General features: G+C 45.4%; 1 protein-coding gene across 1 annotated transcript; it reads left to right on the top strand.

Annotated features, from left to right (window-relative positions):
• The first annotated feature begins 321 nt into the window (after positions 1-321).
• On the top strand, positions 322-17528 carry Arhgdib (Rho GDP dissociation inhibitor beta). Its single transcript, XM_021644296.2, has 6 exons — positions 322-547; positions 7798-7990; positions 8988-9071; positions 11527-11603; positions 14450-14513; positions 16796-17528. Exons 2-6 carry the CDS (start codon positions 7813-7815, stop codon positions 16993-16995), a joined length of 603 nt encoding a protein of 200 aa, XP_021499971.1. The 5' UTR covers positions 322-547; positions 7798-7812; the 3' UTR covers positions 16996-17528.
• The last annotated feature ends 346 nt before the right edge of the window (positions 17529-17874 follow it).

Raw genomic sequence — 17874 nt, 5'->3', positions numbered from 1 at the left:
TTAACATTCATAATTTCTACTCAGCATTTCCTGCCAGCAAATTGTCTTATCAGGAAAAAAAAGGGGGGGGGAGGTGTCAGGGCAGTGCAGGAGCAGAAGTCAGTGGTACACACTAAAGCCTGTACGAATTTATTACTACTGTTTGGGGGCTCCACTCCTCTCCCCAAGATGATAGCTTTTAGACACGTACACACAATTATTCAAAGCACACAAGGCTATGGGGACCATCCCCCAGCACGCACACTCATGCATCTCATGTCACATGGGCTGGCTCGCTCCACATGTGTCATTAATTGTCAAGAATGCTGCTCAGAGTTAGCTGATCGGAAGATAGGCAGTGCAAAGGAACAGGATTAGAGACAGCCCAGGGTTTCCTCTTCAAGTAGCTTTAAAACATTTTTCCTCTCTCTCTCTCTCTCTCTCTCTCTCTCTCTCTCTCTCTCTCTCTCTAACTTCCTTCCTGTTCTAACTGCCAGTACTCAGAAGTCAGAGTTGAGAGACAGAGGTACCCGGACAGACTGCAGAGACGTGACGCGAAGCCCGGAATGTAAGTTGAATGCCTGAGGTGGGGGAGGCTGCAGGTGGGCGCAGACTCGTGCAGGAAATCTCAGAACCATGCTACTGCCCTGGCAGGGGAGCTGCTGCTGCTTTTAAGAAGGGCGGTTCTTCAGACCAAACCTCATGATAAGAAAGTGCTAAAGAGATTGCTGAAGCCTAAAAGGGGAAGTCGGAGCTGGGAATGGTAGACAGACTGGAGTGGGGAGGGCGGAGTACCCCGCTACCAGAATGTTCTAGAGAAGGGATAACTGGAACTGGGGGGCAGCGGGCAGTTTCCTTGCTGGGCAGGAGCTGGACTTTGGCCCAGCTCCGGAACAGGAAAACTGTACCTCTGTACTGATATGGACTGAGTTGGTGGCTGTGTTGGGGTGGAGATGTGCGGTTTCCTGTTTTTAAGCACACTTTAAAGAGACTGTTTGAAATGAGGGGGGAAAATGGCTCGGAGCTGTCAAACACTAAGCCTTTAGGAGGGAACGGAGGATTAAATTCCTGCAGTGGGATGGGCAGAAACATATTCACTGTTACTGCCAAATCCAAAACAGCCCTTCACATTCAGGGGCAGTAAAGCCAACCCCGAGATGCAGAGAAAGTTGCTGGAGGGAGAAGCTAGGAGAGTCTGAGTGGGCCCAACTACACGCATGGTCAGTGGGCCTTCCAGCGGTCCTGGCCTGAACAGCGGCCTCATTAGAAGTGCTTTAGACGGGACTTGACATGCTTTCCTCTCCTTACCAGTCTTACCAGGCAGCACGTCCTAACCTCCCCCATCTGGGGTAGCTTGTGGCATGGGTCTGAGAAATCCTGAGAAAATCTCACTGCAAGTGAAGCAGGTAGACTACCCTCACAGGAAGAGTCTAACCGTCCCTTCACAAAGACACCAAGAGTCTTCCAAAGTCGGGGTTGGCAAGAAGAGGCCAACAGTGACCTGCGGGCTGGGAAATTGTCACCAGCAGGCATCATTCATCCTGTCATTTCTGTCTATGGCATTCCTAAGAGAGTCTCCCCGCCATTTTCAAATACAGCACGAGTTTAGTGTCAAAGCCAGCTTATTCTTTTGTGGGTTTCTGATAGAACAATGATTCACCCTCCATCGGCACTGCCCACACTCAGGCAGTGAGAAACAACCACGGCTAGCCGGCCTACACCTCATTGGTACCTTCCAGCCCTTGGAATTTGGTCCTTCACCGTTTTGGAGAGCTTGGGGTCTGTCCCCAGGGGACATGCTTCTCCCACTCTCACAGCTTTGTTTTCACTGGAAGCTCAGAACAGCAGAGTTAGTCTGAGGGGAGTTTCAGCTAGCAGGAAGGGAGAAGCCCTGTGGGGTGAAAGTTAAGCAGAGAGAAAAAGAGCCAGCATTGGCTCAGAGCCCTCTATGTGCCAAGCCTGGGGTTGAGACACATTTTCATACCAAGAGAATGGAGAAGAGCATCAAGGAAGTGTTCAGCAGTATGCTGAAGTCACAGACTGGCACAATAAAAGAAATGATAGCTTTAGAAAATGTCCATGGGAGAAGTTTCCTCTAATCCCACACGTGTGCCTTTGTCTGTGGAGCAGCACCGCTGAGCTCATGTGGACTGTGTTGGTGGATGGTGGCTTTGAACCCCACTGGGGCTTCCGCAGGGGTCTGATAATCGAAGCTCATGTATCTGTGAAATTGTCTTACACGTCATGTTTTGTTAGTTTAGAACCTTGGTGAATATGTTGAGTTACTCAAGTCCAGTTTGTTTTGTTTTGTTTTTTTGCCAAGTCATGGCTTCCAGAGCTCAGTAGTCTTTGAAGACTATTTAAAGTGGTATCTGAGAAAGAAGAGTGTCACACGGCCAGGCAGAGAAGCACAGTAATTCCTATGCTTATCTCCTTCTACACCACAGGAGGAAAGAAAACCTAAAAACAAAAATTCAGGGCTGGGAGAGCATGCTAGGAATGTGCAGGCAGGAAATAATAGGCTGTTTCCCTTAGGAAGGGGAAAGGTGAAACTGTTTCTTGGTGGGAGTGGTGGCACAGACTTAAGGACAGCCTTTGGGAGGCAGAGGCAGGAGATCTCTGTGAGTCCCAGGTCAGCCAGGGCCACATAGTGAGACCTGTTTTTTTTTTAAAAAGGGTGGGAGGGTGTAAAAATGAGAGAGAGAGAGAGAGAGAGAGAGAGAGAGAGAGAGAGAGAGAGAGAGAGAAAGATCTTTTTAGAACTTTGTTCCTGGACAGATAATAACCTTCATTGCATCATACGAGATGGGCTCTTTCAATCACTAGCTTGGATCCTCTCATCCAGTTTTTGGAGTCTGGGATGGCTCATGCAGCTGACTTGGTAGAAAATGGACTTGAAATGCCCAGAAATGGCCAAATCTTTCATGTGGCTAGAAATACTGGAGGACCAGGGGAGACCCCAGAGGCAACCAAAAGGCGTTGTAGATGCCTTTGGCAGATAAACTGGGATCTCCTGAGACCAGGCGGCAGCAAAGCCAGCAGAGCCTTGATTGGCTGTGAAATGTGCAGTTTTCAGAGAGAACCCAGCTCTGTGCTACTGTCAGAAAGCCCCTGCTCCTGTCCCACCCCAGCTCCACACACCTCTCCCAAGTAATGGCTCTTCAACGCAGTGACTCATGAATGTGGAATAAGACCCCAGTTGGCCCAGCCTAAGCCAGAGGCAGTTTCTCCATCAACTGTTCTCTGCAGCCACTGACTCATCCAGAGTGAGCCCTGGCTTCAGTCAGTCCAAGGTTCAAAACAGAAAATCTAAAATTAAATGGTTAATGTGAGGTTAGCATATTCAAAAGAAATATATTAGTTATTGTTCCATTTTTATTTTCATCCGATTCCATTTATAAATAATTCTCACAAGTTTCTAAACTTCAAGTCTCTTCCTTACTCCTCAGAGAAAGACTGCTCAGTGAGGAGGAAGGACGACATGATTGGTTTATACCCAGGGGAGAGCATTTGCTACTTAGGCAGTTACGTCCCACGAAACACTGAGTGTCAGGACCAGGAAGGAAGACAAGGAAAGGAACTGATGTTTATTGAACATGTGCTGGCCAGCACAGCTACGCCCATGTTTTCTTGAACGTCTCCTGGCCGTGAGGAAGGCTCGTTTCCCCTACATCTCTGGTGGATGTGAATGGCTTGCTTATGTCCTGTCAGAAGCTGGTCGCAGAGTCAGGCATTGCACCCCTGCCCACCACCTTCCTTGCAGCCCATGTTTTATCAAACCTGAAGGGCACTTTGCTAAAGTAACCTGGGGCGGGATTTATTTCCCAACAACGTAGCTTTCGTTTCTATGGCCATCAACGCAGATGAATCTACATTAATGGCCAGACATTTGTGTACTGGTCTGAGGTTAAGTTTTACTTACTATTTTCTCCTGTTTTTATTATTATTATTATTATTATTTGTTTGTTTTGTTTTTCTGCAACAAGTAGCTCCCATTGTCTCCTTCACAGTGTCTGATGATCCCTTTCAGTAGTTCATGGGACGAGCCAAGTGTGTAATTGCTATTTCTGACTCAGAACAGTTCTATTTGCAGATGTTTTAATGATAGCTTTGTGATGGAAAAGGGTTTAGGTAAAAGCGATTTATAGTGGGTGGTAAGTAAGTTATGTAAAATGTAGCACCTTCGGGAAAGAGATATGAAATTTAAATAATTAGACACCGATATTCTTCTCTCATATACACAAGGGAGGGGAGGCAGCTCACAGCAAATCAGTTGTCACATGACTGCAATCAGTGAGCTGCTGTGGAGAAGGGCTGGGGACAGTGAATCATCCAAAGACTGTGCCCTAGACTCCCACCTCTCAAGATAAAGAAAGTAGGGTCCTCAAGGCTGTGTGCCCAAGAATCCACTGCCAGAAAGCCAGAACCAACCACTGAATGTAATGGGGGGGTGTTGTTCATAAGGAGAAATCACCCCCACATGGGATAGATCTTACACTAGCCATGCGCGAGGCGCAGATATCACCGATGTCTCTGCTTCTCAATAGCCAGCATTTTGGGTGGATAATTATGGTGTTGACTTTTAGCTTCAGTCTCAGTGATCCTGCAGGTTCTGGGGATGGAGGGGAGATTCCTCTGAAGCAATCAGCTGGACTGGGTGCACCCAGAAGTTACAGGCTCAAGGTCATGTTTAGCCTCAGACGTGGTCATAGATGATGATGATGAATTATGAAGGGCTGGGTCCATAAATCTATGAACTAAAAGGATAAAGAATCAGATCTTTACTCTTTTCCTCTTTTCACTAAAGGCCACGATGTTTGTCATATTTTTAAGGGGTTATTTTGTTTTACATGCATGGCTGTTTTGCATGCGTGTTTGTGTGCATACCACAGAAGAGAGAAGAGGGAGATGGATCTCCAAAACGAGAGTTACAGATGGTTGTGAGCTGCCATGTGGGTGCTAGGAATTGAACCTGGGTCCTCTGGAAGATCAGGTGATACTCTAAACCACTGGATCACCACCCCAGGCCCTGCATATTGGATTTTTTATTTAGAGTTCTGTCATCTCCAAAACATGAAGGACCACCAATCAAAGCAGCTAGACCCTGTCAGAGTGACTGAAGTCCAACTCCCTGGCTCTGACCAGCAACTTAAATGTCAATATGCTCTGAAGTGGAGGGCCTGTGACCTGTAGGAGCTCAGCAACAAGCTGGGACTTTCATGTTGCTTTAAAGGCTTCGATGGAGAATCACCTGTCCAGTTATTTTGTGCTTATTGCCATAATAATTGTCTTTGGATCGTATGGTCTCATATCTTGTTTTTTACGTTGTAATCGTATCAGGTCACTGTAATATGGCTCTGAGTCGCCTGCTCTCACTGCGGCAGCTCACCACACATGGTCCTATGCTCTTCAACTTCTTTAAAACGTCTTCCCTGTTTTATGAAGTGTTTGTAAGTTTTCAACTAATTATGAAAATTTAAAAATAATCCAGGTTTAATAATAAGATAAAAACCCAGATGATGGAAGGATTGATTTGGCAATGCTTGCACAGTTAGAAGTTTGCAAGTCTTATGTCAGCCTTTTTCTTTTTCTCTCTTCCCATCCCCCTCCCTCTCTCTCTCTTTCTCCCTCTTTCTCTTACTCTTTTCAAGAATTGGAATCTGAGGCTGAAGAATTACAGCTCTTGGAAGCTAATGAGATAGTTTTGAACTAATGACAGGGTGTAATGACACCACCTAACAGGCTCTCAGTCGTGAACTGTTAGAACCGAGGGATCCATTCCAAAGGGCTCTTTTCTGTGAACTGAGCTGCACTTGTCCATGCAAATAACTTGCTGCTCAGTGGGACTGGTTATGATCCTCCATTACTGTTAGTCATTTGTTAGGCTGCTATGGCCACCAGATGAAAATCTGCCTCAGCTGATTTGTCTGATCTGGCTTGTTCCTCATCAGTTCATTAAAGATTGTGCTTAAATTACTTCCAAATCACAACGTCCATCCACTGCATCCTTCTTTATTTTTCCTGCTGGTTCATTCTACTTTTTCTCTGCGTGCTGATCTAAGTATGAGCTGGGTAAGTAATTATGCCTTCCCTGCTGCTCTCTGGAGTCTTGGCTACTGATCTCTGGAATCTTGGCTTTGGGTGATGCCAGTGGTTCAAGTGAGACAAGGGTTATCATAAGAACTGGCCCACATGCTTCCTTTCTGTGTAGGAAGTGGACCTGGGCATTGCAATGTGGCTTTCCGAGATATTGCTTTGGAGTTTGCTCTGATGTTTTGCTGGAAGATGAATGAAGCTGAAGCAGATCGATGTTTCTTTCTCTCCCTTCCTCCATTTCAACCTTTCCTTCATCCCCTCTCCATACCCCACCATTTCTCTTTCTTACATTCCATTACATTTGCCTTCATTTTCAAGTTAGTTTTCTTCTTAATGCATTAATAACATTGAAACACAGAACCACAGTCATATTAGGCTATAAACTTCCTCATCCTCAGAGAATTCACAGAGGTTCACAGTGTTCCTGTGGATAAGATGGAATGGAGAATGTCTTGTAGGTTTGTGACATGGGAAATGGAGACTTTGCCTGTGGACAAGAAGAGAGGAGAAGCTGACAGCCTCGCCCAGGCTTCTCCCAGGCAGCATTGCCTCCAGCCACACCTTGAAGTTCAGAGCCGTGTGATGAGGAATCTGTCTCTTAACGCTCAGAGCTCAGGTTCCCCAGTGATTGAATGATGAGTTGGACAACTTTACCTATTAACTTTGGGCTCTTAAAACCTGTACCTATAGAGACTCGTCAGCAACACTAGATTTCCTCCTAAGTTTTGTATATACAAGTCAAGTAAATGTAGGTATTAATTAGAGAATGAATGTTCCATGGTCCACCCAGATGAGTCTTTGTGGGTGTGTCCAACCTTATGACACTGTTACACAATGCTGACACACATAAACTTCATGCTCAAGAGTCATGACATCAAGGTAAAAAAGTTTCAAAAAAAAGTCTCATAATATTTTAAGGTTATGATTTTGTGTTAGGCCACACTCATACTTAACATGCAGTGTGTAGAGAGGTTAAAGTCCCTGGAAATATAGAAAAATACAGCAAGGACTCAGAGAGGAAGGAAGGTTGGCAGAAAGCCCCTAGTAACAAATTTGCATTTATGAGTTTGCCTAGAGGAATTTGAGCCCTTTGCTGTTTGGTAGCATGTCAAAAGAACGCGAAGTACAGAGTGAAATCAATCAATCAGTCAATGAAAATTATAAAATTCAGAGCTACATAAGTGTTATAGGGTAGGAGTGGGCATTCAAGGAGAACCTAGAACCTAGGGCCTGCCCTCAAGGCATGGTTAATGGTGTGGAATGGGGCCCATTCATACATCCCAGGTAGGCATCAGGGGTCTGCTTTCCCCAGGGTTCACCTTTAAGGTGTTACAGACAGTCAAGGGAAGAATAAGTTAATGAGAAGACACCAGCCATTCACCCACAGATGCTCTCCCTCTGTCCATACGTCACCATAACTCAGACTGTGCACGCTGGGAACAGCAATGGAGCAAAGCTAGAATGATAGGGCATTGGGATTCTTTATGCCGTTTCTTCGCCATAGTGTATTGCTCACAAGCAAGCTATTTATTCCTATCATTCTATTTCTATAAAGGAAAATTAGAACAAGACAGAGCAATGGCTGGAAATGCAATGTATTTTATAAAACGTGTTGAGGAACAATTTGAAAATTGCTGATGAGTACAGATATCCCTAATAAGGCAAGGCTGGAAGCCATAGCAACCCAATGGGCTAACGGACCACCATCCTCTCTCTCTGAAGTAAAGAGACATCAAGATGACTGAGAAGGAGGCCCAGCCACAGCTGGAGGAGGGGGACGATGACCTGGACAGCAAGCTCAATTACAAGCCTCCCCCTCAGAAGTCCCTGAAGGAGCTGCAGGAGATGGATAAAGATGATGAGAGTCTAGCCAAGTACAAGAAAACGCTGCTGGGAGATGGTCCCGTGGTAGCAGGTGTGTGTGTCGGGGGAGGGGGAGGGGAGACATGTGTTGGTGTCACCCACAGCCAGCAGCAAAGGTATATGGTTAGGCGGGTGAGGCACCATTTGTACATGCTACCTTAGGTCGTGGGCTGTATAATTAAGTCTCCTTTGGAAACTGAGAGTCAGACAAAAAGTACCCAGAGGGAGCACTTAGAATTTCAGACCACAACTACACTGTATCCTGGTCTCTACCAGTCCCTGAATTTTCTTTTTCTCTGTTTCTTGGATGTTTCTTAACTATTCTTATTCCTATTTCTCTGTCTCTCTGTGTCTCTCTTTGTCTCTGTCTCTGTCTCTGTCTCTGTCTCTCTCTCTCTCTCTCTCTCTCTCTCTCTCTCTCACACACACACACACACACACACACTACCAGAACAAGACATGGCAACGAGGCCTGAATAAACAATGTCTCAATATTTGAGACTTATAATTAAGATGAGCCTGTGTCTTAGTTAGTGGCGGGGAGAAAGGAGCTTATTTGGCTTATGCTGTCACAATCACACTCCATCACTGAAAGAACTTGAGACCAGGAACTAAAGGCAAGAACCTGGAGACAGAAATCAAAGCCAAGGCCAAGAGGAGTGCTGCTGACTGGCTTGCTCCCCATGGCTTGTTCAGCCTGCTTTCTTACAGCACCCAGAACCACTAGCCCAAGGGAAACATAATGAGCCAGGCACTGTCTCAAGTGAAGGTCACCCTTTCAAAATGACTCTAGCTTACGTCAATTTGACATAAAAGTAGCCAACCCAGTCTGCAAATGCCTGAGTTAGAAAATCACAATTCTGCCATTTCTGTAGAGGTCAATACCAAGCATAGTGAGCCTGCCATTCTGTTTCTATGGCTACACCCCATTGAGAGATGTCATTTTGTCTTTATATTCTCTTCCCTCATCCACAACTTGAAACACACACACACACACACACACACACACACCCTTCCCATGTGCTTATCTTTTCTTTTGAACTCTGCAGACCCAACAGTCCCCAATGTGACTGTTACCCGCCTCAGCCTTGTGTGTGACAGTGCACCAGGACCAATCACCATGGACCTTACTGGTAAGTGAACACATCTGAAATGTTCAGAGGGGTCTAAGCTGTCACAGGGAAAACCTAGTCTTGGCCCCCAACCCCCACTGGAGAAAACTAAGAAGGTGTCCTGGAGACGTATGTGCAGAGACCAGTTCATAAACCATTGCTCTCCCCAGGGCCACTGCTTACAGTGTCTGATGCAAAACACAGCTCTTGGCCTAATGTAACGGAACAGGGAGTTGTACACCTTCTCTCTGTGTGTGTTTGTGCACTACTCTGATTCTGTATTCATTCATGTATGAGTGAAGAGTGCATGTGTGTGCAAGCATGTGGAGGCCAGAAGTTAACCTCAGGTGTCTGCTTACTGGCTTGTTCAGTCTGTTTTCTTATAGCACCCAGGACCACTGGCCCAGGGCAAACACCATCCATCTGCAGCTGGGCCCTCCTACAGCAACTAGCCATCAAGAAAATGCCCTCAGGAATCACTCGCTTAAGCTAGTCTGCCTGGCCAGTGACCCCCAGGCATCCACCTGCCCCCATCTCTCCAGAGCTACCATGCCCAGTTTTATTTGGTGGGGGGGATCATTTAGTTCTGAATTTTAAACTGTGGGTTCAGAAGGCCAAACTCGGTTCTCATGCTTGCCTGGCAAGTGTCTGATTGACTGAGCTGTCTCTTCATCCTCCAGTCATTCCCTTTTGACGGTTAGTTCTGTGACATTTGCTTCAGATCTGTGTCTCCACACAGCAACAGAAGAAACAGCTACTCTTCTAGGAATCGCTGTGGACGGAAATGTTGAGACCCACGCTGTGCATGGCTACACTTGCACTATTATATGGTCTGAACGCCAGTGAAATGCTAATCTTATCCCAGCTAAGGCCTTAGCAGGAAGGGGAGGAAACCCCAGCACCTTCTAAATAACGACAGACATCCCTTTCTCAGCACATTCAAAGCTTAAAGCTCTGTTCTTAAACAATTTCTCCTACCAGAACAAAACAAAACAAAAAGGGTTTACTTCACCTTTTGTGACTAATAGCCAAGAGCTTTCCTGAGGCAGGTGTGGAGGTGGGCAGAGACTGGGAAGGTGGGGAAGTAAGGACATGTTGGGGATGAGGAAAGGGTCATGAATCAGGAGCATCAAAGGTAGACCTACGAGGGGAAATCTGTCACCAAGTTCAAAGCCTTCCGGAAGCCCAAGAGAAGCACAGCTCTAGAGCAGTAAGGCCAGCGGCAGGAGCTTCCTCTCACAGGGCATGTGCACTTTACCTTATATGGATTTTTCTGTCAAGGGGAGGAAATCAGGGCCTGAGAAGGCAGGCTTCCTGTTCAACTGAGAATCAGTAGAGCAGACACCACAGAGGCACACACGTGCGGACCCACTCTGCAGCCGCTCTCCAGGACAGAAACCCGCTCCCTCTTACCCAGAGGCAGCCCTCTCCCAACACTCACCTGTGCCCTGTGGCCAGGTACAGCCGCCAGTTTGCTAGAGTGGGTGTGCCAGTGGTGAGGGCGTGTCCTGAGGGAATGAGGACACTGCAGGGATGCTTGGTCCCCTCTTCTCGGCAGAGAAAACCTGAATCTGATTTCCTGTTCTAAGGAAACTCCTGGGCTGAAACCACGTAACAGTGTTTATGAAACAAAACAGTTACCCGAAGCTGTGTACACACATATGCACACATACACAAGCTGAGCCATACAAGAGTATGTGGAGGAAAGACTAAACCATCACAGCCTTTCTAAGCAGGGCGCAAGAACTAAAAAAGCAGATTTTAGGATTATGAACCCTAAGCTGTTGCAATTGGAATGCTCTTCCTTAAGGAAATGACATGACATTATAAATGCAAGTCCAATAAATTCAGAGCGAGTGCTCATTGAAATAATTATAAAAATTAAAAGCAGTTTTAAATCTAGAAAATATCATATAGTAGCAATTATTAATTGATAATATTAATCACATGAACTGATGGAGGGGAAACTTGTTGAAAGCCTATCAATTCTTTGAAGGCCAATAGCTGATGCTCTTATTTTTTTTCCTCTTATTTCTTTGAAAGAAATCATGATGTCTTTATCCAGCTATAGATGTGCATAGAGGTTTTCAATAAAAGAATATTAACTCACTTTCCTCTAGGGTATTTGATTGACTGACCCTTTTTTTTTCTATTGACAATAATAAAATACAGTTATCTTCATGAGTACCGATTGGAAGTTAGAGAAAAAAAGAGATCTATCTTCACAACTAATTATAAAGTTTGTATATTTTTGTAGGAAAACCCGTTACTGTACTGCTGTGTTTCTTTAACAACTGAGCTGTAAGATTTCAGCCAGTGTAGGTGTGTGTATGAACACTGATCTCACATGTATCTGAATTAACATCCTTATTAATCATGTAACCCAGATGTGACCAGCAGAAGACACTGAATCTTAGCTTTCATTCTTTATGTAGCAGCTCCTGGGGATATTAACTTTCTAAATCCTCCTCTACAGGTGATCTTGAAGCCCTCAAAAAGGAAACATTTGTGCTAAAGGAAGGTATTGACTACAGGGTCAAAATTAACTTCAAAGTAAGTATCTCCCAAGTGCGTTCTTAACTTCGCTATAATCCATTTCTTGCGTCTTTGTGTTGATGTTCTGCTGTTATCACTGTGGTTTTGGGTGGTCGTTGTCTCTGTCCTCCCTTTCCCAGCTTGGGTCTGGAATAACCTGTTCCCATTCCTGAGCTCTTCCTGTGGAGATCCACCCTCACTTCCTGCCTTTCCCCAACCAGAACTCCTCAGCCTCTCCATCCATCCTCACCCTCTCTCAGAATTCCTGAGGCTGGCATCCAGGAGGCACACACGACTGTTCACAATTCAACCCAAGCACCCAGAGGCAGGCTAAAATTGTGTGAGCCTTCCTTCCACTATTCCACACAACTTTGTATATGGTGGGTGTTAATGGATGTACGTTAAATGATTCAATGAATAGGGAAAGAAAACAGGATATAACTGCTCAGTTATCATGCAGATGTAGGAACGGTGGTTACAAAGTGGCTAGGAATTTCAGTGGCAATTGTGGAGCAGGTGACCAGATAATAGCAAAACTAAACAAGACATAAGCTCACAGCTCTTGAATAGGCATACATCCCAATGAGCAACTACAGTTCCCAGAAAAATAACCTTGAATTTGAAAGCAAATAAGTACTGTTTTGCATTTCAGGGCTTGTTTGCCTTGGCTGTCACTTGTTCTAGCTTGGTCATGTTCTCCAGGGCTCCACCAGGGAAGACTCCATCTGTCCTCTCTGTTTGCACACTGGGCCCACCTTTCTCCTGGGTGCAGGATATGATTCAAGGTGGCTAGACAGCCACCCTCTACCACACACTAAAATGCCTAAAGTCTTTTCATCCTGTAAATATTTGTTGCCACCTACACAACCATTACTTGAACTGTGGATGGCTTTGCTTTCTGGCACAGTTTTTGCTAGAGCACCTAGGGTTTTGGGAAAGCCTCATATCCAAAATGCATAGAACCACTTCACAGCAGTCTGGCGTTTAATCAGTTATACTACTGTGCTGCCAGCTGAGAAAACTCATGTTTGCAAATGAAACCCAACCAGTAGATTTTGACTGACTCAGAAGACAACGCTGAGGGGAGCTCTGTGCATACTGGTGAGTCTAGAGCTATCCGGGTTGCACCTCAAGGCGCCAAGAGGCCTCCGAGTCAAACCCACTCCTGAGGTTTGCCCTGGTCTCCACCGAGGTTAAGACCACTCTGAAGCCGAGTAAAGCTCAATCAGCCTGCACTGTGCCCCAGCTTGGAGCTACACTTAGAAGGTACCCAGATCACAGTAAGGAGCGATAAATCTTTACTGACATCTCTTGACAAACATTCAAGGAACCTGCACCTACAATACCAGCTACCGCCAACCCTCCAGAGTTCTGTTTCTCTCAGTGTTCTTTTTCTTATCCTAAAATTGGCAACACCTCAGGACCCTGGACGAGGGTGATTCTTGGGGTCCCTACCCCCTTTACTCTGCCTCTTAAGGGCATAAGCTATCTCTGACTTCCACTGCCTTCAATTTCATTCCTTTTGCCAAAACTTCTTGGTTTGCGGGCGGGGTTAGAAGGGAAATCCAGTAGAGAGGGGGCGTGGACAGAAGAAGATATTATACAAATATTCTTTTTTTTTTTTTTGCCCTAAATATGTTTCTATTAGATGGTCTTCTGTGGAGCACCGTTCACCGAGCAGATGCCTTGTTTTAAAATTCTACTTGCTGCTAGACTGCCTTTTCTGCTATTTGGTCTCTTTCTAACTGAGCTGACTATGTTCCACTGGGCCCAATAGTCAGGCTGTAGATTCATACAAAGATACATTCATTTCTCCCATCCCTACGAATTAATTATGAGCATTAGAGTAATTAGTAAGTGTGGGCTTTATTTTTGCCACTGTCTCTTCAATGAAGCTGTTTCCATTCTAGATGCTTTTGGTTGCTTTCTCAGACATGCTAATCCAGACAGTTTAGAATCTAAGCTGACAATGTTCACTGTTGGGCTATTTCACCATCAGGAAAATGAAGGATAGCCCTAGAAGTTTGGCTTTAAGAATTGTACCCACTGCATGTACAGAGAGCCATAATTGCTGATGGGGAAAATTATTGAGGATGCTTCAATTCTCCTGCTGTTGAAAGTTTTCCAATCCCTAATGACTCAATGTCCTCTTTAACTTGTTTATATGGACATGACCACTTTGAAAAATTAGCAGACAGCCCACTTCAGGCCCAGGTACAATGAGTCATGGAAAACAAAATGCTGGGCTGTCTGCAATTCCATTCCCTCCTGGTGGATTTTCATCGAGTATCTAGGGAAAGTAGCAATAGCTCAGATAATGTCCAGTGGTGAAAGACTGAAAATGCTTGCCAGGAGCCAGTGGGCTTCATCCATTATTTATGGGAAAGGGTATTTTGGTGTGACCCACAGTCTTATGCCTAGGCTCCAATCTCAGCTGCAGAGCCCTCTCCTAGTCTTGTTTTTCCATTACCATTTCTCTCCCTGTTGTTTGTTTTTCATAGGCTTGGAGGATCATTTCTGAGGATATGGTGTTCACAGACTTACATAAAATTTTCCATTGGTATTTTTATAACCTTCTCAGAGACAGGGGCAGCGTTGTCACTAGTAGCTTTAGGAGAGACAGCTAGAGAGAATTGCCCAGGCCACTAAGGGAAGAGAAATACGGTGAAGAGTGTTGACCTGTTGTTTTAATTAACAATTGAACTGAGAAATATTACAGCGGCCAACAATTAAAACTGTACAGGCAGCATGAAGTCTTGTGGTTGGGTTTCTCCAATTTCTGTTTAGCTAGGTGGGATGGGCAGAAAAGGTTTCAGAAAAACTGGAAGTCTGATCTGAGTGGCTTGTGGCCTTCTTGCATACAGGTGAACAAGGATATTGTCTCCGGCCTGAAGTACGTTCAGCACACGTACCGGACTGGGATGAAAGGTAGGAGATTGTCCCCAACTACTTCCCACTGATATGTCTGCCCAGGCTTTTAACAACCTTTGGTTATAAACTTACGAGGGTTGGATAAAAGGTTGAGGTAGGTGGCATGTCCACCCGAGAAAAAGGTAGCCAGGCATGGCAGACCTGGACACTGAGACCATCATTCTGAATGCCAACTTGAGACTCAGCAAACCACTGGCCTCAACATCCAGAACCTGGAATTCAAGTTTATTACTCATTCATATATATATATGGAGAATAACCAAGATAAACTGAAGCAAAGCTCATAAAAATATCCATCCATAGTGAAGAAGTGGAAGAATAGTCCAGTTGGTAAAGGGCTTGCATGAAGACCTGAAGTGGACAGCATGGTGGCATGCATTTGTAATTCCTGCCTGGAAAGGCAGACACAGGAGGATCTCAGAGCATCCCTGATGGTCAATATAGACCATCCAGTGAGTTCCAGGACAGAGAAAAAAATCCCGTTTCAAACGAAAAGAAAAAGGCGGGTATTACCTAGGAAGAACATTTAAGGTAAACTTCTGGCCTATACATGTGTGCACACACATACAAATACACATACATATACCAAATATTCAATAGTGAAAGCAGTTCGCAGTGTAAAACCATGACATATAAAAAAGAAATATGAGTGTGATTAGGGGTGAGCATCAGGATTTCCATGGAGGGTGGAAGGGCAGAGAGGCAATGTGTTGGGGTGAGCATCAGGGGCACAATATGGATGAGGGTCAGAGAGGCAGTGTTCGATCTCTTAAGAAATGAGGAACATTTCTCTCTAGTGCTGAGAAAAAGCAGTGTAATTGAAGTATATAACCATTCATTCCTTCTGCTGTCATTCTGGACATACCTTGGGCAGGAAGGTAACCCAGTTCCCTCGCACTCCTTCCCGGCCCTTCTTACTTTCTGTGCCAGATGTGGGAACAGGATAACGTAGCCCAGTCCCACAAATCAGCAAAGGAGCCAGGAGAAATTATTTGACATGACTTCCGGACAGAAAAACCAATCTGTCACATTCCAGAGAAGACTGTGGACCTGAAAAACACGATTAGCCTTGCTAATGCCTGGTTCTCATGGAAGCCCAGCTCAATTGCCTACTTCCCTTAAGCCCAGAGGCTGTGCTGACTCACGTTGGCAAGCTGCCGGTGGCATCTGTAAGCTGTCCCTGCAAACTGTGCAACAGTTAACAGGCCAGCCGTGCCCTCCCTCCCGGCCACTTTCAACTCCAGCTGCTCTGAATCCATGCCCCAGCGGTCCCCTCATAAGTAAGGTCGGTTGATAATTTCACCTCCTGTACCAATTCTCCACTTTTAAACTTTTGACCAATTTGCCAGTTTCCCCTCCCATCCTTGAACATTTGAATTCTTAAAGTCTACATATCCTGATCACCAGATGTTGTGGTAACTTTCTCCCAACTAAGATGTTCACAGAGTGAGTACAGGGACAAGAGGCCCTTGAAGTCTGTTATACAGAGAAAGAATGAAAGCCCTGCATGCTGCCGAGCTTAGACAGCTTTAAGACTGAGGCCAGAAAGCAGGTCTCAACTTGTTTGTTCTCTTAATATTTATTTACTTTTATGTATAGGAGTGCTCTATCTGCATGTACACCTGCACATCAGAAGAAAGCGTTAGATTACATTATATAAATGGTTGTGAGTGCCATATGGTTGCTGGGAATTGAACTCAGGACCTCTGGAAGAAGACAGTGCTTTCAACCACTAAGCCATCTCTCCAGCCCTACTTGTCAGTTTCTGAAGGTGCAATCAACTACATTTCTGTAAAGAGGCATCAGCTCCACCGACTTAGGTTGCTAATACTCCTCCTTGATAATCAGAATCAACTCAGATACTTCTTTAAAAGGCCGCTTTGGGTATCCACAGCTACCTTGGCCCACAAGTGTGGGGGGTGGCAAAGCAAATCACATTTTTTTTTCAAAGGAATTTGGGGTTTTAAAATGCTTTAACGTATCTCTCTGGAGGGATTACTTGGCCTTTGAGACAAGGTCTCCTGCGTGTGAAGCTCAGGGGGAGAAAGTCTGGTTTTAAACTCCTGCCTCAGCCTCCCAGATGCTGAACATGGAAGCATGCATACCTGGCTTAGTAAAAGAAAAAAGAAAGAATGCCCCTGGTAAAACTGCTGTGTGCCAGGCTCGGACACTGTTGCTTTGGGCTTCCACCTTTGCATGCTGCCCTCCAGGCTCTCCCATTTGTAGGTCACTTCTCTGACACCACACTCTCACACTAACGGACCTTTCCTTCTCCCCAGTGGATAAAGCTACATTCATGGTTGGCAGCTACGGGCCTCGGCAGGAGGAATACGAGTTCCTCACTCCATCGGAGGAGGCCCCCAAGGGCATGCTGGCCCGGGGCACGTACCATAACAAGTCCTTCTTCACCGATGACGACAAGCAGGACCACCTCACCTGGGAATGGAACCTGGCCATTAAGAAGGATTGGACAGATTGAGCGTCTCTGTGCCTCCCTCCACCTTCCCCACCAGAAGAATCCTCCCAGCCATGCTCATCAGTCCTCCCCCTTCCCTCCCTGTTTGCTTCTGGGTCCATTCTCTAACACACACACACACACACACACACACACGTGTCTTCTCATTGATTTGGTTTTTTGTTTTGTTTTGGTTTTTTTTTTTGGTTTTGTTTTTTATCTTACTCTATCTCTCAAGTGTTTCCTACATGTGAGACTTAAAACCTAGGCTTTAACCCAGCATGTTCCCTCAGACTTTCTCCCCCCGAGCATGGTCAGCCTCCCGAAGCTCTCCGCCTCTTTAGTACCACCCTCCCTTCTTCCAGTGTGAGTGCTGAAGGCGAGCTCCACTAACGGCTCCTTTGCCTTCTGTTCAGAAACTCATTCTTGCCACTGGATCCTTCTGGTTCAACGCACCCCCTCCTCACCTTCCCTGCCAGCGAGGGTTCTTCTTTTGTGGGAAACACTGTATACAACACAGAGGAACAGAATAAAATAGTTGTGTGTGTGACTGAGAACCTCGTTTCCTTTTCCCTTTTCCTTCAAACAAATAGGGAAGCAGAAGGCTCACGGTTTGAGTTGTCTTCCGGATGGGAGTATGGGTGAGATCCATAGTACAGGGGATGTTGATGTCCTTGCCAATAGATTGCTAAAATACAATGATCAATGAATGTTAACAATACAGAGTGAACGTTTTATGTTTCATTTATGGTATAATATCTTCTTAGGATGGCTCCATCTACAATGGGTATGTACACACCACTGCCTGCAGAAATCTCATCTTGGACTTGATTTGTGGGCCGTATCAAACTCTGTCTCCTGCTTGTGACTCTTCCATGGGCTCCCAACATCTACTGAGTGAAG

The sequence above is a fragment of the Meriones unguiculatus genome, chromosome 5, assembly GCF_030254825.1.
Source record: "Meriones unguiculatus strain TT.TT164.6M chromosome 5, Bangor_MerUng_6.1, whole genome shotgun sequence".
Classification (NCBI taxonomy): domain Eukaryota; kingdom Metazoa; phylum Chordata; class Mammalia; order Rodentia; family Muridae; genus Meriones; species Meriones unguiculatus.
Note: the sequence above shows the minus strand (reverse complement) of the source record. Positions and strands in the feature narration are given on the sequence as shown.